We start from the raw sequence: 22,531 nt of genomic DNA, 5'->3' as shown, positions 1-22,531 counted from the left end.
TCTTAATTCATATTTCTGCAGCATTAGGGGGAGTTTTAAGGCTCATTGAAGTCAATTTTCACAACATAGGTTAAGATCCTGACACCTGATCTTAAATGTTACAGAATCAACAGTTTCCTCCATTTTTTTGACATGCATTACACTTTTTCAAATGTTTCTTCTCTGTCCTGATGGTCCCCTGAATACAGAAGCCTGTGCAGATTTGTTCACATCACATTTTACACACATTTTTAATCAACTGTCCCACACGGCAGGCAGCATTCCAGAGTTGGTACAAAGCTCTCCACACACACTTGGTCGGGACATCTCCACCCCTCCTTCTCTCCTGTGCTCTCCAGATGACAACTTCATTTTTTATTTTAAATCTCTTGTCTCTGTTTTTCAGACGGTCCGCTCCCTGACCCATCAATGGTTCGACCCCCTGGACCAAATCAGATGGTCAACAGAATGCAAGTCCCAGGTAAACAAACACAAGACATCATGACATATTAGTTAAATTCATCAGTTAATGGTCGGACTTAATATCTGATAAATGTCTCTGTTGGTTCAGCCGAAAAGACAGAAACATTTTTTTCACAGAAAATGTTTCCACTGCTCCATTTTAATTAAAAAAATGTTGCAGACATTTTTGGGGAAAATGTTGCAATACAAACCACATTTCTGCCCTTAGAGCCATTTAGAAACAAAATACAATATAAGTGTGGTTTTCACATGAAATTGTTATTTTGTGTTGTTTCAATAACAAAGTGTGTTTTCTCAGGAATGAATCAGTTCAGTCAGATGGGGATGCAGTCGATGGGCCAGAGGTCTCCTCTCCCCATGGGAACGTCTGGCAACCAGGTCAGTCCTGAACACACACCTTTATCACATAGTTACGTTTTTAATGTGTCGATTAACACAATAAGGATGTCACTTAAGGTAATGTACGTTTATTTTCAGACACAGTGGCAATTCAAAGTGCTTTACATCAACATTAACACTTAATAGTCGCTTTCACACCGGAGTACTTTTCCCGTTCAGTTCCGATAGTTCCTAGGATTTTGCGTTCACACCAAAAAGAGAACTTAGTTCATGAGAACTTTTCCCCCCTTTTTAGTGTCTGCTAGAGAGCAGGTACTTTAGCCCAGCGCACCAACGGAGAGAGACTAACTTATGGCAACACAAAATAAAACATGGGAGCGGTGGAGATGAGGAGGTGTCGGTGTTCTGGCGATTTACTCGGAAGGCTTCAGTAGAAGCTGCTGGGAGTCCCAGCAGCTTCTACTGAAGCCAGTCCCCAACTCCGTGGACTTCCGGCCGGGGACTTCGGGTGGCAGTATACGCAGTGAAGTGGTTTGCGGCCTGCAAGTAAACCCAAAGCAGAAGAAGAAGAAGAAGTGACGTCAGCAGCTTCATTTGCCTAATCCTCCCTCAGGGAACTTATTCCGGTGTGAACGCGATCTTTTCTCAGTTCCATGGGGGAACTAAGTGCTGGGAACTAAGTGCGGCAAAGTACTTGGTGTGAAAGCGGCTATAAAGAAGACAATAGAAAGGAACACAATAAATAAACACTATGGAATAACAGATTCTTAAGAACCATGCATAAAAGAGATACAGACATTGTAAATACAGTAGGTGCTAAAACAAGTTAAGACTTCTGGGTAGGAAGCTAAAAGAAGTACGGTATTTAGCCTCGATTTAAAAGAACTCCGCGTTGGTGAAGACCTCAGGATTTCTGGAAGTTTGTTCCGTTTTAGGGGTGCATAAAAACTCAAAGTTGACCTAAGTTGAAGTGTCTTTTCATACAGTAGCTTCCAGGGTGTAATGTTCAAACATTTGTTGTATGTAAATCAAAATAAATGTTTGTTGTTGCAAAGTGGGTTAAGAAAATGCCACTTTAACTAGTAACTATTGCATGCTAGAAAAAAGTGTTTAACCCCTGCCCTTTGATGTTCCAGATGGGAATGGTGGGACCACGGATGGGGCAGCCAAATGTGAACCAGCTGCAGAACCAGTATCTGACCCAGGGTCAGTTTCCTGGATCAGGACCAGGAGTCGGAGCAGCTCAGAGCGGGATGGCTCAACCTGGAGCTCAGGCAGGGCTGGGACAGGTGAGACGGCCTGAAGTCATTCACCTGTTAGTCAGAGAGTTATGATCAGGGGGATGTGGCACGGAGCACTCAGGATTAAGTCTTTTGTATAGGAAAGATTCTTAGGATAAAGATTAACTAACAATCAGTATCTACATTTTTGTACATATATTGCATCATTTGGAAGGTTAAAATATGATGTTGAATAGAAACAAATAAATGAAATGAGAAATTATTTTAATTAATGAAAAAATGATGTTTATACAGGGTGTCCGCGGGGTCTTAAAAAGTATTAAAAGTTGATAAATCAATTTAGCGAAAATGAAGGCTATTAAAAAGTATGAAAGAGCATTTTCCAAGTCCTACATGTTGTCCCTTGTTTCCAATAAGTATATGAATTGTCCAAAGAGGTTGTATTCTACAGTCTGCCTGAATGTAATCATTGCGTAGGTGTGTAGTGTGATTCTGTGTAGTTTATTTATGGCATCCCGTTGGATTTGACGTCATCTGAACCGGACATCGCACGCTCACTGCTTGATAGCGCGTGAAGGTCCGTTTACGCCGGTTGCTAAACAACATCGTTATGGGGAAATGCAAGTCTGCGTCCAAATGGTTGGAAGATAAGGAGGAAGGACAATCAATACTGTATATAGTCAATGTGAGGTAAAGTGTGTCGCCAAGGTAACCGGTTAAAACTCCAAGTGGCGATGAGGTCTTAAAATGTATGGAAAGGGTCTTAAAAAAGGTCTTAAAAGGTTTTACATTTGACTTCAGGATTCCTGCATATACCCTGTTAGAATACCCTAAAATATGAATTAAAATTTGAATCAGTCAATTCCTCCTCGTGACTTTAAATCAAATCTGTTGGCACCCAGTATATTTGATTTTTGCTTAAAAATACTTCTAAAGTGACAGGATTGTAAGTGCTTGTGTCAAATTTAAGTTTTTTGACCAATAAGGAACATGCAGTACAACAAACACAAATGGTTACTATTCCGTCAGAGACCACCAGAAACGGGAGTTGCTTGGAGCTTTGTTCTTAAACTATAACTTTTTGTTATTGACCGTCTTTCTTTGCACCCTCCTCCTCTCCCCAGACGCAGATGGGCACCCCGGTCTCGAGTCCTCTCGCTCAGCCCGGTTCAGTCGGGGGTCCCGGCAGCGTCTCCTCTGTGGGGCCTCTGGGTCCTCTGAGCGTCGGAGCGTCCTCCATGACTCCATCGAACTCAAACCAGCAGCCCAGCTCCCTCCCTCACCTGGCAGCCATGCGCAGCTCGCCCTCCCCGGCCCACAGCCGCTCCCCCACTCCTCACCAGACCCCCCCCAGACACCCCGGGTCCCAGACGCCGCAGCCGCACACCCCCAACGCCCTGGGGCCCCCTTCAGCCCCCCCACAGAGCCAGGGCCCGGCCTCCAACAAGCCCCTCCAGCAGCAGCAGCAGCAGCAGCAGCAGCAGCAGCAGCACATGGGCTCCTCGGGCTCCACCACTCCCTCTCATCCGGGGTTAGGATCCAGCTCAACGCCTCACGGGTCTCAGCTGCCACGCACTCCGGTCAGTGGGGTTTAGACTTCCACGTACTTATTTTTCTTCTATAGATTCAACATTCAACATTCAAGGCTTTTATTGTCATGTGTGCTTAGCCACAGTGTAGTTATGACAATGAACATCTTAGGTCACAGGCTCCTCCAACAGTGCAACACAATACAACAGATAACAGTGCAAGAAGATGAAATAAAATATAATAGAAATTGTGCAGAATAGTCTATATAGAAGTAATTGGAACATTGATATATATGAGATGCAGATGAATGTTATGGACGTTCCTTCCAAAGTTCAGGAGTTTAACGGTCTTATGCCCTGTGGGATGAAACTGTCCTTTAGTCTTGCTTATATAGCGCTTTGAGCACCAGGAAAAGCGCTGTTTAAATCACATGTATTATTATTCATACATTAAGACCAGTTTATTTTATCGCATAGATTCCAATAATTCTGTTTCAGACACTTTTAATCTGCACCTGGTTTTCCCATGGTAATGTGACTAATCAACACAATAAGTGAAATTGACTGACAGACGCAAAAACATTATGCAATATTAGTCTTTCGGTAAATGTTGCCCCATTTAGACCCCGTTTACACGAGCACGATACGGGTTGTATCCGCATAGTTTCTCTTGCGTATAGCCTAGGGATGTCCCGATCTCCTTTTTTTGCTCCCGATCCGATTCCGATCATTTGATTTTGACAATTTGCCGATACCGATTTTTCCCGATCCGATCTTTATGCAATGTTGTCCCTTGTCCCTTAAGGTTATTTTTTTATTTAAATTGGATATTCTATCCAACATGGATATAGCTTCTTTTTTTCACAGCAGCATTGGATCAGTTCAGTTGTGCAGCATTGGATCAAAACAAAAATAAAGCTCATCAGTACTCGTTAGCTTACTGCTACAATTAGACACTGCGCCCACTCTGTTGCCAGATTTGAGAGAAATAATCAACCAGGTCTATGAGAACAAGCCCCAAAGAAGCAACACATACATGATGCTGTGTAATTTGAAACCAAAACTAAGGCCTCAGGATGACTTTAAGACTTGAACATGGTCATTTTTGTTTTGTAACATTGAATACAAAATTAAAAAAAAGTACTTAAAAAAAAAAAAAATCCCAATCCCCGATTTTTTTCTTCCGATACCAATCTTTTGAAAATCACGTGATCGGATCGGGACATCTCTAGTATAGCCCTTTCGTTTACACAAGGCCGTAACAAAACGATAAACAGAAGGGCAACCATGCTCCGGGGTCTTCTTCGCTGCTTTTGGTGTATTTTGTGGCGGCAGCAGCGCCACTTACAGGCCCGGCATATGTACTACAGCGTTTCCAGCGGTCTCGTGTGAACGAACACGTTAATTGAGCCGAAGGCGTGTGAACGGAATACTTTTTTGAAAACGCATACAGTGCGTAAACATTCCCGTGTAAATGGGGTCTTAATGTATATCCACTAAAAGTGCCTTGTTTCTTGCCATCAAGAGTGTCTCACAACATCATTCAAAGGACCCTATAGAAAAAAGGAAACATTTTTCTGTAGGGTCGTTTCATTTTGCTTGCATTTTTGTAATTGTGGCTAACCCAAGTCTCGCTCTGAGGAGTCTCATTCTGTAATCTCCTGTTGCATCCACAATCTTGACATTGAAAATCTTTTAAATAACGCTAACAACGTTTTATTTCTCTGAAGGCTCCTTTGCACAATGTTGTAAGACGCTTATAATTCCAATCTGAGCCGGTCAATACCAAAACAAAATTTTTTGGACATACATTAAAGGTGTGCATTGCGCCAAAGGACTACACTGCAGCCCAAATTGAGGATGTCCTCTGCAGGGTTCTCCTTCAATACTGGACTCATTATGACCCAGCTTGACACAACAATACGATGATGACATGAAGTTAAGATCATGTCAGGTCAAGGTTTCAAACCCTATTGATAAAAGGGTTATTTTAATCTGCTTTTCCCTCATATAGCACTTATCATGGGACTTAACCTTTGACTGTGTCCTCAGTTATGATCCAGCTTCATCATTTGTGTTAAAGTTTGTCCAATGTTTCACTTAACGTTAGTCTGCTTGTATCTTGTCAAAGCATCCTGTCCTTTAATATCTCTGATTCCCTGTTTCCATGCACCTGAGTTTTGATCCTATGTCTCCTCTATCTAATCCTATGTCTCCTCTCTCTAGTTGTCCCAGAAGGGTTCATTCCACGCAGACAATCAGGCGCTGACCCCGGCCTCCGTCAGCAGCTTGGACGCTTCCTCCCAGCAGCCGCAGTCCAACGCTTCCACCGCCAACCACGACTCCAAGATGGAGATCAAGCAGCAGCAGCAGGACGAGGAGGAGGAGGAGAGCGACAGTGGCAGCTGCTCCAAGGGAGGGAAGCTCAGCAACATGAAAACTGAGGAGAAGCCTGTGAAGCTGGAGGTGAAAAAGGAGGAGTGCTCCGGAGAGGGAGGCAAAGGGCTTCCCATGGAATCATCATCGACGACTAAAACGACGACGACGATGGTGAGCGTTAAGACGGAAGATAGGAAACCGGAAATAAAGACGGAGGTGAAGGATGAAGAGGAGACGTCGGATTCAGCTTCAGCTCAGACTGCAGCCAAAAAGAAGAGTGAGTTTCCCTTCTGAGCTAAAATGACGTTTTTAAACATCTCCTAGCACAGGGCTATTCAATTGGCGGCCCGCGGGCCAAATCCGGCCCCGGGGTGATATTTACTGGCCCTTTGAGTATAATGTAAAAAAGCAATCAAATTTGTTCTACTAGCTACTGTAGTGACAACCCACTTACTAGCTACTGTAGTGACAACCCACCTACTAGCTACTGTAGTGACAACCCGCCTACTAGCTACTGTAGTGACAACCCACTTACTAGCTACTGTAGTGACAACCCGCCTACTAGCTACTGTAAAGACGACCCACCTACTAGCTACTGTAGTGACAACCCACTTACTAGCTACTGTAGTGACAACCCACCTACTAGCTACTGTAGTGACAACCCACTTACTAGCTACTGTAGTGACAACCCACCTACTAGCTACTGTAGAGACAACCCACCTACTAGCTATTGTAGTGACAACCCACCTACTAGCTACTGTAGTGACAACCCACTTACTAGCTACTGTAGTGACAACCCACCTACTAGCTACTGTAGTGACAACCCACCTACTAGCTACTGTAGAGACAACCCACCTACTAGCTACTGTAGTAACAACCCACCTACTAGCTACTGTAGTGACAACCCACCAACTAGCTACTGTAGTGACAACCCACCTACTAGCTACTGTAGTGACAACCCACCTACTAGCTACTGTAGAGACAACCCGCCTACTAGCTACTGTAGTGACAACCCACCTACTAGCTACTGTAGTGACAACCCACCTACTAGCTACTGTAGTGACAACCCACCCACTAGCTACTGTAGTGACAACCCACCTACTAGCTACTGTAGAGACAACCCGCCTACTAGCTACTGTAGTGACAACCCACCCACTAGCTACTGTAGTGACAACCCACCTACTAGCTACTGTAGAGACAACCCGCCTACTAGCTACTGTAGTGACAACCCACCTACTAGCTACTGTAGTGACAACCCACCTACTAGCTACTGTAGTGACAACCCACCTACTAGCTACTGTAGTGACAACCCACCCACTAGCTACTGTAGTGACAACCCACCTACTAGCTACTGTAGTGACAACCCACCTACTAGCTACTGTAGTGACAACCCACCCACTAGCTACTGTAGTGACAACCCACCTACTAGCTACTGTAGAGACAACCCGCCTACTAGCTACTGTAGTGACAACCCACCCACTAGCTACTGTAGTGACAACCCACCTACTAGCTACTGTAGAGACAACCCGCCTACTAGCTACTGTAGAGACAACCCACCTACTAGCTACTGTAGTGACAACCCACCCACTAGCTACTGTAGTGACAACCCACCTACTAGCTACTGTAGAGACAACCCGCCTACTAGCTACTGTAGTGACAACCCACCTACTAGCTACTGTAGAGACAACCCGCCTACTAGCTACTGTAGTGACAACCCACCTACTAGCTACTGTAGAGACAACCCGCCTACTAGCTACTGTAGTGACAACCCACCTACTAGCTACTGTAGTAACAACCCACCTACTAGCTACTGTAGTGACAACCCACCCACTAGCTACTGTAGTGACAACCCACCTACTAGCTACTGTAGTGACAACCCACCTACTAGCTACTGTAGTGACAACCCACCCACTAGCTACTGTAGAGACAACCCACCTACTAGCTACTGTAGAGACAACCCGCCTACTAGCTACTGTAGTGACAACCCACCCACTAGCTACTGTAGTGACAACCCACCTACTAGCTACTGTAGTGACAACCCACCTACTAGCTACTGTAGAGACAACCCGCCTACTAGCTACTGTAGTGACAACCCACCTACTAGCTACTGTAGAGACAACCCACCTACTAGCTACTGTAGTGACAACCCACCTACTAGCTACTGTAGTGACAACCCACCTACTAGCTACTGTAGTGACAACCCACCCACTAGCTACTGTAGTGACAACCCACCTACTAGCTACTGTAGTGACAACCCACCTACTAGCTACTGTAGTGACAACCCACCCACTAGCTACTGTAGTGACAACCCACCTACTAGCTACTGTAGAGACAACCCGCCTACTAGCTACTGTAGTGACAACCCACCCACTAGCTACTGTAGTGACAACCCACCTACTAGCTACTGTAGAGACAACCCACCTACTAGCTACTGTAGAGACAACCCACTTACTAGCTACTGTAGTGACAACCGGCAAACTGTCATTTATTGCATCTCTGCGTGAATGATTAGATCATTTCAGATGTTGATGGTTAAATTAGCATGTAGGCCTACTGAGTTCTGAACTTAACATTTAGATGTATAAAGGCCTTGGGGCTATGTTGTTTGATTTAATTAAACACAATATATGCACTCCGCTATGCTGTTGTAGTATTTACTGTATCTGGAGGTCTTAATTTTTTTGCTCATATTTCAAGCCATCTTTTTCCCGGCCCCTTGCTTTGGATCATTTTCATCAACCGGCCCCATTCCAAACTAATTGAATAGCCCTGAGCTACAGTGTAGAAATGGCAGTGAAATTCTTCTGACCTGGGCCTCTCCCGCAATGCAACATATATAATAAAATCAAAAATATAAAATAGTGCAAAAAGTCTATATACATGTAAATAGAATATGATATGTACAAGAGCAGAATATTAAATAGTGTACATTAAGATAAAATCAAATACGGTTTATTGCAGTGATAACTATTTATATATAAATAAGTAGGTTTTAAGGGGGGGAAGTAGGGATGTGCCGATCACCTTTTTTTGCTCCCGATCCGATTCCAATCATTTGATTTTGACAATTTGCCGATACCGATTTTTATGCAATGTTGTCCCTTGTCCCTTAAGGTTTTTTTTTTTTTTAATTGGATATTCTATCCAACATGGATATAGCTTCTTTTTTTCACAGCAGCATTGGATCAAAACAAAATAAAGCTTATCAGTACTCGTTAGCTTACTGCTACAATTAGACACCGCGCCCTGCCCACTCTGTTGCCAGATTTGAGAGAAATAAGCAGGTCTATGAAAACAAGCCCCAAAGAAGCAACACATACATGATGTTCTGTCATTTGAAACCAAAACTAAGGCCTCAGGATGACTTTAAGACTTGAACATGGTCATTTTTGTTTTGTAACATTGAATACAACATTTAAAAAAAGAATAAACATTTTTTTTTTTAAATCCCAATCTCCGATTTTTTTCTACCGATTCCGATCTTTTGAAAATCACGTGATCGGCTCCGAACCCGCCGATCACGTGATCGGATCGGGACATCTCCAGGGGGAAGCGAAGCAGGGAAACGTTTTCTGATTCCTCTGTAATCTAATTCTTCTCTTAATCTCTCTTTCCTCCAGTCTTTAAACCAGAGGAGCTCCGCCAGGCTCTGATGCCGACGCTGGAGTCTCTGTACCGACAGGATCCAGAGTCTCTGCCCTTCAGGATGCCTGTGGACCCTCTGCTGCTCTGCATACCTGTACGTATCCCTTCAGATTAATTGTATTCCTTGTGTATAAACTGCTCTGTCCCTGTGCATGTGTGGGCTGCTTCTCACGTGTTTAATTGTTTATACAGGGTGTCCGCGGGGTCTTAAAAAGTATTCAAAGTTGATAAATCAATTTAGCGAAAATGAAGGCTATTAAAAAGTAATAAACGGCATTTTCCAAGGTGTTACATTTTTTAGCTTGTTTTCAATAAGTATATCAATTGTCCAAAGAGGTTGTATTCTACAGTCTGCCTGAATGTGATCATTGCGTAGGTGTGTAGTGTGATTCTGTGTACCGTAATTTTCGGACTATAAGCCGCACTGGACTATAAGCCGCAGGTGTTTTAATGTTTAAAAGGGTGGCTTCGTCAGCCACTCTCCTCTCTCCTTCGTTGTCGCTCTCAAAACCAACGAACTCCTCTTCGTCACTGTCGGAATCGAACAGCCTCTGAAGGGCCTCAGCTGTGGCGGCGTCCTCCTCTTCATCAAGCAGCAGTCCAGCCTTTCGGAACCCGTTGGTGATCGTGGATGTTTTGACACTCCTCCCCCACGCTGTCAGGATCCACTCGCAAACTTGAGCGAAAGTTGCTTTTCGCATGCGACCAGTTTTGGTGAATGATTTATCGACGCTAGTCATCCACGCCTCCCACTGAACGCGTAGTGCCACTTTGAACGCACGATTGACACTGATGTCGAGTGGCTGCAGATGCTTCGTTGTGCCCCCAGGAATCACAGCTGGAATTGAGTTTGTGCTCTTGATGGCTGCTTTCACAGAATCTGTTATATGGGCCCTCATGCTGTCCAAAACGAGCAAAGCTTTTTTTTTGGTGAAAGAATCCTCCAGGGCGCTTGACGTAGCACTCATTCAGCCACTCCTTCATTACGCTTTCCATCATCCACCCTTTCTTGTTGACTTTAAAGGAGATGCCGTTCGGGATCTTTTCTTTAGGCATTGTAATCCGCTTAAAAATCACCATTGGCGGAAGCTTTAATCCAGATGCTGTGCAGCCAAGAACACAAGTGAAATTCGTTCTCTCGTGGCCAGTGGTTCCCAACGTGATGGACGATTCAGTCCTAGTGAGAGGCAGGTCAAACGTCAAAGGCACTTCATCCATATTTATGATCTGGTCCGGTCCGATGGAATATTCCTCTATCTTTCTTTGTGAGAATTCGCCGAAGTTTGTTATTTTTTCCTGGTCCTGGAGGGAGTTGCTGACACACAGTCGTCCGCGCCCTGATGGACAGTCCCTTTCGTCTCATAAATCTGAAACACCAGGATGGTCCACCTCTAGAATGTTCAATTTTCATTTCGGTGGCGACTGTTTTGCCCTTCAGTCGGATCTGCACGGTGGAAACACCTCGGCCGTCTGCTCTGTGTGTTTTCACCCAATCTTCAAGAAAGTCTTCAAGTTCGGGCCATCTGCTTTTATTACCTCTGAAAGCTTTTTTTGACTTTTTGCATTGAGACAGTTCTTCCCGCTGGCGTCTCCAACGTCTCACCATTGACTCATTGATGCCAAGGGTACGTGCAGCAGCTCTATTTCCTTCTTTTACTGCCAGATTGACTGCCTTTAACTTAAGCTGCATCATATGCATTTCTACGTTTGTTTTCCATAATGAGGGTTTGTGCATGAAAACTTCCTTTGCACAAACTGTCTCGCTCTCGTAATGTCTGTCTGTCTTGCTCTCGTTCTGTCTCTCGTACCACTCTCGGTTCCACTTTTACTTTTGCGCGCTACCTGTCTCACTCTTTTCCGGCCTCCAGCTTTTCCTGCTGGAGCCCCCCGCTTAAAGGTGGGGGGCGCGGACCGGCCATAGAGCCCATAGAGTTAAAGGTGGTGGACTGTAACCTGTAAAATCCATAGATATAGGAGGTCCCCTAGTGGCCGTTAGCTGTAAAAATCCATAGATTAGCCGCACCGTTATATAAGCCGCAGGGTCGAAAAATGGGGAAAAAGGCGCGGCTTATAGTCCGAAAATTACGGTAGTTTATTTATAACATCCCGTTGGATTTGACGTCATCTGAACAGGACATCGCACGCTCACTGCTTGATAGCGTGAAGGTCCGTTTACGCCGGTTGTTAAACAACATCGTTATGGGGAAATGCAAGTCTGCGTCCAAATGGTTGGAAGATAAGGAGGAAGGACAATCAATACTGTATATAGTCAATGTGAGTTAAAGTGTGTCGCCAAGGTAACCGGTTTGAACTCAAAGTGGCGGTGTGTGTGTGTGTGTGTGTGTGTGTGTGTGTGTGTGTGTGTGTGTGTGTGTGTGTGTGTGTGTGTGTGTGTGTGTGTGTGTGTGTGTGTGTGTGTGTGTGTGTGTGTGTGTGTGTGTGTGTGTGTGTGTGTGTGTGTGTGTGTGTGTGTGTGTGTGTGTGTGTGTGTGTGTGTGTGTGTGTGTGTGTGTGTGTGTGTGTGTGTGTGTGTGATCAATTTAATCACATGGCACTTTGTTGTGTCTTGCAGGACTACTTTGATATTGTGAAGAATCCCATGGACTTATCTACTATCAAGCGTAAACTGGATACAGGTTAGTAGCAGCTGGAAACAAAATAGACATCAAATATGAAAAGATAAATCAAATTGTGGATACATTTGGTGAAGTGATATGGAGTTAAAATATATAAAAACAAATCCATTGCACTATTTTTTTAATGCTGTATTAAAAAAAAAGTGTTTTCTCTGACATGATCTTTTGTTTTTGTGTCGCAGGTCAGTACCAGGAGCCGTGGCAGTACGTAGACGACATCTGGGTGATGTTCAACAACGCCTGGCTCTACAACCGCAAAACATCTCGAGTCTACAAGTACTGCTCCAAGCTGGCCGAGGTGTTCGAGCAGGAGATCGACCCGGTGATGCAGAGCCTCGGATACTGCTGCGGGAGGAAGGTGAGACGGGGGAGAAGGAGGGAGGACTGGAGGGAAATGTGTGTTAGGGAGGCGGAGTAATTATACAAATCAAGGAGAAAGTATGGAAATTGGAGTTAACGAGTTAAGCCCCGAGCTTGTTTTTCAGGCCTCAGTCTCGAAAATGACATGCCCAGAACAAATGACTATAACTTCACTTCTAAAAGGGGTAAATTCATAATCTTTTTTCTCAAAGCAAGGATAAACCTGTGAGTTAGATGTAGAGAAGTCAAAATCAATATAGATGTTTTTTATTTTAAAGTACATTCAGATTGAACATAGTAAATTATAGTGTCCGTTAAAAAATAAAACACTTTACTTATAGTGAAAACCACCCTTGAATGATGGGATGGTAGACTAAAAGCTTTAGGAATCCAAACTATAACATATAATAAGTACCCTGTATCAAGATTGATGCAAAACAAGTGACATTTGATCTTTTTAGAGAGATTTAGCAAAAGAAAACAATTCTGGGGTCATTTGGGTGCATTTTCCATATCTCTGGCCCCCCCCGGTCGATGTTGATGATTGACACCTCTTTTTAACCGTTACAGCCAATAGGATCGAGGGGAAGTTCCTAAAATGTTTTTGCTAAAACTCATTACAGTTCGTCTCACCTCAGGGACTACTTTGCTTTGTCTCATTGTCAGGAGTAACCTTTCAGCTATCCTCTCATTATTAAAGGCCAATCACTTTTGTTATTTGCCTGCTAAAACCAAGAATAGCAGAGTCTAATGAGAGCTGAAATGTGATATGGCGTTGGAATGCCAAAAGCCAAATTTAGAATCGAATACACTTCGCTGCTTCCACTTTCAGACGTGAATGATTGGGAGTCAATTTCTGCTTCTTACTCACACGCACACGCACGCATGCACACACACACACACACACGCGCACGCACATACATTCTCAGCATAAATTATTCTCACAGGAAGCTCTGTTCACCTCAACGGAAGATTACATGCCGAGCATCAGGATAAACCACCAAGATTTAGCTTCAAAATTGATTAATCTCCCGAACATTTTAATCAATTAATTTGTCTATCAAATGTAAAAAAGTGGTGAAAAGAGTTCATCCCAGTTCACAAAGAGCAACATTATGGCTTTAAATGTCTTGTTTTGTCAATACCGACTTAAAAACTTCAGTTAAGTATGATATAGAACAAAGATAAGTAGGGAATCTCCACATTTATCGCCATAAAACTGTCATTTTTGCACAAATATGTTAAGCTTCATAGCTTATCAGAAAAGTGGCCGATTATTTTTCTGTTGATCAACTAATGAATTAGCCGACTAACCGTTGCAGCTCAATCCAAATAAAACCGTCTTCCAACGTACTCAAACTTTATCTGAAGTTCAAAATAGTGAGAAGTGTTCATCCAAGTTCACTAAGAACAAGGCGATCGCTCTAAATGTCTTGTTCTGTCAGTAAAAAGCCTTAAGATGTGTCGGTTAAGTATGATATATAAAAAAGATAAGCAGGAAATCTCCACATTTATCTCCATTTTTGCACAAATATGTTTAACTTTCCAACTGATAGATTATCAAAAGAGTTGCGGATTCTTTTAATAAAGCAATTATTATTATTATAGAATACTATATTGTACAACTGTCCCCTTTATAAAGTGTCCAATTGGTGTATGCACTGTATAGGAATATGTAATACAAGAGCTGTGAGAGCTTGGAAATGCACCTCGAAAATGGTTGAAAAAGTGCTTAAATTTGACGTAAAACCTTTTTCATATTGTGTGTGTTGCCAATTGAGCTGAGGTGGCTGTCAGTTAAATGTGTTAATGTTCAAGAGATTAACAATTGATTTATCCTGTTTTGTTTTGTTTCTGTCGCTCAGCTGGAGTTCTCCCCTCAGACACTTTGCTGCTACGGAAAGCAGCTGTGCACTATTCCCAGAGACGCTGCTTACTTCAGCTACCAGAACAGGTATGAAAGGCAACGTGATGAAGGGTGGAAACGGCTAATATGGAAGCATGTTTGAATAAAAGAGGAAATGATAATGATATGAGAGATGCATTGGGTGTTCATCGGATTAACTCTGTGTCCCCGAACGCTTCCCTTCACTTCATGTTTGCCTGTTTTTAGACCTCCATGTGGTGCCTAATGGCATTTTAACAATGGGTCCTCTCTTCTCACATTCCTTAAGTTGTTCTTGGTGTCTTAAAGCTAATCTATAAACAACACCTCAGCACGGAATGTTTGAAAAAGTTGAATTTGAACTCACTTAGTGCACAGTGAATGGATTTTGGATTGTAGGAATAAGGCAAATGTCTTAAAGGGACAGCACCTAAAATAAAAATAAAAAACACACCTTTTCTTTTTGGTCTTACTTGTAGTTCGTTTGATCAATTTAGATATTTTTGGTGTGAGTTGCTGAGTCTCGTCTCTTAAAGATAAATGAACTAGAAGGCACTTTGCACGTGGTTCTTTATTATAATTAAAATAAAGCTTTGTACTCGCAACAATTGAATTACACAGACATTGCTCGTATGGATATAAAAAGTAATGACACGGCCTTCTCTAAGCCCACCTGTAGCCGGTTATACAACGTTATAACAGGCGATCTTGTTCATTTACCTCTGGGAGGCCGAAAAACCTTATCTCAAATCAATATTTTATTATTGCAGCAGTCGGCGAATCACACCAAAACTATCTCGATTGATAAACATCACTACCGGGTAAGAGGAAAACTATTTTAAATCCGTCCCTTGAGTTATTTTTAACACTCTTTCAACGTTATTTTTATCATCCCGTCAAGTTTTGTACACGTTTATGAGTTGAATGTGAAAGGACCAACGTTAAAATGCTTGAATGAGTGAACAGCAGCTGTCTTTATTCACCTGTTCACACCTGTCTAGTGTCTGCATACCTGCCTCCCTGCTGTGTTAGCTAATGCTGCTACAATTAGCTCCTTCTGTGTTTAGCTAATGCTGCTAACGTTTAGCCCCTTCTGTGTTTAGCTAATGCTGCTAACGTTTAGTTCCTGTTTAGCTGCTTTTTGTTGCTGTTCATCCGTCTCATGTCCAAATTGCTAATCTTTGCTCCTCGGCTTTCTGCTGTGTGCTTCATTCCTCCTGTGTGTGTGTGTGTGTGTGTGTGTCCTCCCTCTCCATGGCTGTGGTGTCAACATTGGCTTGCTTTTGCCTTGAACAACCATACACTCCCTCCTCACCCTCTCAAAAATCTGGCTGTTTTTGATGACGACTTCCTGCTGTCCTGCGCTCCCACTTCCTGTTGTGGCATCCTTCCCTTTGCCATGCCCTCCCTCCCTCCCACCGTCTGTGATTGACTGATTGCTGCGGGACACGGTGTAGATCAAAAACATTTGGGCTTATTGCTAACAGGTACCACTTCTGTGAGAAATGCTTCAACGAGATCCAGGGGGACACGGTTTCCCTCGGCGACGATCCCACCCAGCCTCAGACGTGAGTATTAGAGTTTATAACAGAATGCTTTGTCCCGTGATACCGAGCGGCACCTTCTTCCTCCTTACAGATACTACTTCTTTGCATTAGTGCTACAATAGGTGCGTTCACACCGGAGTACTTTTCCCCGTACTTTTCCCGTTTAGTTCCGTTAGTATGTTATGTTACGTTATGTCGCGTTCACACCAAAAAGAGTAGTCAGTGCCGGGAACTTTTACCCCCATTTTTAGTGCCTGCTGAGAGGTGGTACTCTCCTGGTGGAAAAAAGTGCCCCAGTTCTGATTGGCTGAGCGAATTGCAAACCATGCCCCGTAAAACTCGGAAATGTTTTGTAGAGCCGCCATTTTATTATCCTCGCATTAGCATTATTAGCATTCGCCCAGCGCACAAACGCAGAGACACTAACTTATGGCAATTTACTCTGAAAGGCTTCAGTAGAAGCTGCTGGGAGTCCCAGCAGCTTCTACTGAAGCCAGTCCCCAACTCCGGGGACTTCCGGCCGGGGACTTCAGGTGGCAGTATACGCCGTGAAGTTGTTTGCGGCCTGCCAGTAAATCCAAAGCAGAAGTAGACAAAGTGACGTCTCATTTGCGTAATCTTCCCTCAGGGAACTTATTCCGGTGTGAACGCGGTCGGCTCTTAGTTCCATGGGTGTACTAAGTGCTGGGAACTAAGTACGGCAAAGTACTTTGTGTGAACTCGGCTAATGTTGTGTCATGCCATAGAAATATATATAATTGCTTAACTGGTGTTTTGCCACAGTATTTAGCAAATACATGACTAAGGTATTAGTGAATCAATTAATTAGTGGGCTGATGAGATGATCAATACTGTCGAATTCTGTGTTTTAAATTCAGATCAATCTTAATCAAGACAGTGATTTTTTTTTTAAAAGTCTTAAATCTAACTTGCCTTGAGCTGTGAGACCTTGCTTCCACTGTTGTATCTTCTAATTAATCCTTGAATGAAATCCTCAATTTGAATTTGAATAATAAAGGTATTTATGATAGTAAGTGAGTTATCCTTAACTTTCTTTAATTCATATAATTTGCCAGTGATTTCAACAGAAATTGTTATTATGCTTACATATATATTACATTTAGCTGACGCTTTTATCCAAAGCGACTTACAATAAGTGCATTCGAATATTATATGAGTGCTTTGTTAGTAATTGTATTGCTCGAAGTGGAGTCAAAAGAGATGAGTTTGTGTAAGCTTTCTGCTGTCCTGATGTCAATGGGGAGCTCATTCCACCATTTTGGAGCCAGGATAGCAAACCCACGTGTTTTTGCTGATGGGAATATATTTTTATATAAGACAAATGCCAACCAATAGGAATTGAAGAAAGCATCTATTTCTAATAATAAAACAAATAATTTCCTTATTCCCATTTAAATTTCAACTACTTCTTTAAAACGTTTTATATATTGCATTTATTTTGTCAATACTTTTGTATTTCACGGCTATCTAGCCCGCGACCCCCAAAATAACAGTGCAAGACACTGGCGACCCCCTGTCGACGGGGGGGGGGGGTTTAAGAAACTAGTGGATTGTCAAAGGGGGAGCCTCGTTGCGGGGAAATTATACAGATGGCTAGTCCGCCCCTGAAAATGTCTATGCAAACGTTATGATAAAAAAAATTAGGTAATCAATTTTTTTAAATAATTTTTTTTTAAATTTGAATTTGAATTTTCTAATCATCTCGCAACCACCACTTTGGGAACCCCTGCTAGAGTTATTGGAAATGGTCAAATACGTATTATTTTACCTTATCTTAAACCGTGCAGAAACACCGTCTTTCAGCAGAATGAATGAATAGATATACTTTGAATTTGAATGTTGAAAATGTAGAATTCAAATGTTATGAATCAAGCTTTACACTACTTGTGCAGCCTGAGTTGTTCTTGTTGTATATCGTTAATCTCCCCTCGTTATCCTACATATTCTCACCCTCCCTCTTAATTGATTTCAGGTCGATTAACAAGGAACAGTTTGAGAAGAAGAAGAACGACACACTGGACCCTGAACTGTAAGTCAACGTCTCGCCAAACCTCAAATATTAGCATCTGGGAAAGAAGATCAAACCACATTTTTCAGAGATTAAAGTTGAATTTATTTATATTTTTGTGTCTCTGTTTTCAGGCTGGTTGAATGTTTGGACTGCGGCCGCCGGATGCATCAGATCTGTGTCCTGCACCATGAAACCATCTGGCCCTCGGGGTGAGAAACAACTTCATTATTCCAGTCGTTCTCAACGTTTATTGGGAAGTAGGGATGCTATCGGCCGATATTCACTCGATCGGTGCTGCTCTCTATAAAGATACATAAACTTGACGTCAAATACATGACACTTTTCTCTGTGTGCGGCAAAACAAGCTCGCCAAAATGGCTTCACCGGTCTGGCAGTATTTTAAGGTGTCCGAAAAAGACAGTAAAATAGCGATATGCAACGTGTGTGAAGCAGAAATCCTGCAGCTCCACCCGCTGTGACGGACCGGAGAGTGAAACACACACTAAGAGTTAGACCTAACACACTTAGCTATTTGATCTACCTCTGGGACAAGCTAGACTAGTTACACATATATTTATTCTTCACTGTCGGGTCACTCATTACTGGATCAGTGAGCTGCATGAGACGATACTGACAGGCTGTCAGGAGAGAGAGGCCGTTTCTCAATCGCGAGGATGCTTGCTTGGTAGCACATGTCTTCCGAGTCACTTCCTTCAGAAACTAGGCAAGAATCCTTCCTGGCATTCGGAAAACAAAGAGTGGAACAGGCTAGCAAGTGTGCAGGTGTGCGTCATATGAGAGGCCCCGCCTTACATTTTCCGCCACAGATTTGGGGAAATTGGTCCGTGCGCAAAGCATTGTGGGGATTTTAAGGACGCAAAGTCTACCCATGTGCAGCCTCGAAATTACCCCCAAACCAAGGACGCGGCCTCGGTGGAATTCCAAGTATGCTGGAGATTGGAACAGTCCTTCGGCGGCACTCGATGACGTAGAATCCTTGAGATATTGGCTTGGAAGCCAGTTTCCTCGAGATTGAGAAACGGCCAGAGAGAGAGGGGGAGAGAGGAAAAGAGAGCGCTTCCGCTCATTTCTCCCGTGTTGTTATCCAAAGTTAATGTAAACTTGAATAATGTACTTCATTTGAATGTAATAATTATGTTGGTTGTTGTTTCTGGAAGCGCCAGTGAATGAGAGTTTTAAACATCACTTTAAATGGAAGATCCTAATAGGTCCCGCCCACTCGATCGGATCGGCGATCGGTATCGGCCGATACTGATTCCGGCGATCGGCCCCAAAATTGGCAACCGGAGCATCCCTATTGGGAAGTTAGCTCAATATGTTTTTTATTGATGTAATTCACTGACTCAACTCTGCTTTTCCTCACAGTTTTGTATGTGACGGCTGCTTAAAGAAGACAAACAAGACGAGGAAGGAGAACAAGTATTCGGCCAAAAGTAAGTGTGGTTCTGGTCTATAAAACGGCCATCTTTTAGACATTTGATTTAATCAGTTTCTTGTTATTATTTTTGGGGCGAGATGATGTATCTCCTATCTTTATCTCAGAATGACCCATATTTTTTTTCTCATGGTAATGGCATTTTTGTATGAGGCCGCTAGAAATATGCTTTTATCGGGAAAACAGCTTTTTATATTCTGTGATAATGACAGTTAATTTGCTGGTGAGCTTTAACACTAGAACCGCCAACGGCTCAATTTTACCCGCAGCTGTTTTTTGATGGTATGTAACTTTTCCTGAAAGTGTGTTATGTAGCACCCTCTGTTGTTAAAAATTGTCAATATGAAGTCAGATTGAAAGAATCGCCAAAAAACATGCCATTATACCTATATCCGCCAGCGGGTAATATTTACCTCATATAAAATGCAGCGTAAACATGACGTGTTGCTATAGCAACGCCTTTTGTCTACTGCGGTTCCTTATAGATATAGAGAGAGAGACAGACAGACAGACAGACAGACAGACAGACAGACACACAGACACACAGACACACAGACAGACAGACAGACAGACAGACACACAGACAGACACACAGACAGACAGACAGACACACAGACAGACACACAGACAGACACACAGACAGACAGACAGACAGACAGACAGACAGACAGACAGACAGACAGACAGACAGACACACAGACACACAGACAGACAGACAGACAGACAGACACACAGACACACAGACAGACAGACACACAGACACACAGACAGACAGACACACAGACAGACAGACAGACACACAGACACACAGACACACAGACACACAGACACACAGACACACAGACACCTAAACAAAACACAAGTCTAACACCAAGCGTTTAAATCAGCACTGGTAGCGATATCATATGAAAAGCTGAGAGTCCACAGATTCTATTGGTATACGTTTCATCCCTGTGCGATCAAAACTCACTGTTCTACATGATAAATAAAAGAACGTTGTACCTTGAAAATCAATAGCGGGTACATTTGACCCGTTGGCGGTTTTAGGTATACAGCGACCTCTGGCGGTTCTAATGTTAAGAGAATCTGTTTCATAAAAAAACTATGATTAAAAAGGACTAAATATAGAACTTTTCTAACAAGGCGTTTAATGCTTTTATACTAAACCATTTTAGCAAGATTTCAATTGTAATGCTTGGAGGTATCACATTGAACCAATTCAAATGACACCTCTGTCGCACATTATCCTGCCACCAAATGAATGTCACAAGTACACACACAAACATACTTTGATTTCTTCCAAGTCAGGGTTTTTGTATCTTTGTTTTCTCCCTGCATGTTTAAGCATCAGTGAAGTGATTTCTTTCCTCCTCTCTTCGCAGGGTTGCCTCAGACGAAGCTTGGCAGCCACCTGGAGAACAGAGTGAACGACTATCTGAAGAGGCACTGCTACACGGAGGCCGGAGAAGTTCACATTCGAGTCGTTCACGTCTCCGACAAAGTGGTGGAGGTCAAACCAGGCATGAAGTCCAGGTACAGAACCAGACGCATTCAAACCAAATCTAAAACGCCCAAAAAATGTGATGCCATGAGTACATTTGTGTTTTCACAAGAGTTTTGAGGATTTCCAAAAATCGGATTGTCTAATGTTCAGCTTTAGAGCTAATTATCTCACCACACAGTGCTCTAAGGGGAGTGACTTGCATTTCTAGCAAGACCAGAGAATGTCCTGAACATTTTGATATGTAACACATGGGGTGCCATGTTCTAACAAACACATGTAAAAGTTGATTTAAGGAGACATCTAAAAATCTAGAAAATACACTTAGACTCCAGAAGCTCTAATTGGCTTACAACCACATTAACGTATCAAATAGAAACACTGATGTTTAGTCTTTCCACTGTTTATTTAGATGTTTAACCACATCAAAAACAGCCCTATATTCATATGATATACACATATAATGATAAGTGCTTTACAAAATGACACATCACAAGTTAAACACAAACAAAAAATTCCCCTCAGATTACTTGTTAAGAACCTGTTAACCTGTTTGTTTTTTTCACCAAACTGTGTCTCAGGGCTTCTTAACATTTCTGAAACTATTAATGTTCCATACTCACTTAACGGGAAGAAACTCAGCTGCCTGACGATACGAACCATTTTTACCGGAACAGAACACAAGTCTCACAAGAAGCGTCTTAATGAGCCCTGAGCGGAAAAAATGCTATCGCACTTAGCACAGAACTCACAGCTTAAATATCCTTATTACTTATCGTATCTGCACAAACAAGATATCGATTAGCAAGATGAGATTCCAGAAATATTAGTATCATCGGGTAGGCTCGGGGGTTAACAGGTTAAAGGTACATGCAGCATAATATAAAATTTGATCAGGTTAACAGACACAAGGAGGTAAAAGGTAACATATAGGTACAACAGAAATACAAATATAATAGTAGTACAATTGCCATAATTCTAATAAAGGTTAAACGATTACAAATAAAAATAACACAAAGTATTAAAAACTTGGATCATCATGCAATCAATCGCGATTCCTAAAGTAATTAAACAAGCTTTGAAAGACTCTGTAATGAGATGACTTGATTACTATCAGCACATCATTTATCAGGGATTGTCTCAAGCGGTTTCCAAAAGGAGATATATTTCTCTTTCTCTGTTTCCCAATCTATTCCTTGTTTCTCGTCTACAGGTTTGTGGACAGCGGAGAGATGTCGGAGTCGTTTCCTTACAGGACGAAAGCCCTCTTTGCGTTCGAGGACATCGACGGTATAGACGTTTGTTTCTTCGGGATGCACGTCCAGGAGTACGGATCCGACTGCCCTCAGCCCAACCAGAGGTTAAGACCTAAATAAAAACACAACAATCAATGTATACAAAATAACAGTCACTTCAATATATTTAGAGAATGTGCATTAGTGCAAGACTGTCCATAGCTGCAGCGTTATTCATATTTTAATCCTTTTAAAAAGAAAAAGTGGAAAGCATGTTATGCTGT

The 22,531-nt window shown here is 42.6% G+C and overlaps 1 protein-coding gene across 1 annotated transcript in view; it reads left to right on the top strand.

Annotated features, from left to right (window-relative positions):
• ep300a (EP300 lysine acetyltransferase a) overlaps nt 1–22,531 on the top strand; it is a 48,920-nt gene that overhangs the window by 17,734 nt on the left and 8,655 nt on the right. The window contains 16 exon segments of the mRNA XM_079656831.1: nt 386–460; nt 761–840; nt 1,938–2,090; nt 3,167–3,622; nt 5,798–6,227; nt 9,571–9,689; nt 12,168–12,231; nt 12,414–12,589; nt 14,457–14,545; nt 15,247–15,297; nt 15,964–16,044; nt 18,017–18,073; nt 18,187–18,264; nt 19,442–19,509; nt 20,894–21,044; nt 22,226–22,372. Coding sequence (XP_079512957.1) covers nt 386–460; nt 761–840; nt 1,938–2,090; nt 3,167–3,622; nt 5,798–6,227; nt 9,571–9,689; nt 12,168–12,231; nt 12,414–12,589; nt 14,457–14,545; nt 15,247–15,297; nt 15,964–16,044; nt 18,017–18,073; nt 18,187–18,264; nt 19,442–19,509; nt 20,894–21,044; nt 22,226–22,372 — 2,275 coding nt within the window.

Source organism: Notothenia rossii (genome assembly GCF_949606895.1).
Source record: "Notothenia rossii genome assembly, chromosome: 11".
In the NCBI taxonomy this organism is placed as follows: Eukaryota; Metazoa; Chordata; class Actinopteri; order Perciformes; family Nototheniidae; genus Notothenia; species Notothenia rossii.
Note: the sequence above shows the minus strand (reverse complement) of the source record. Positions and strands in the feature narration are given on the sequence as shown.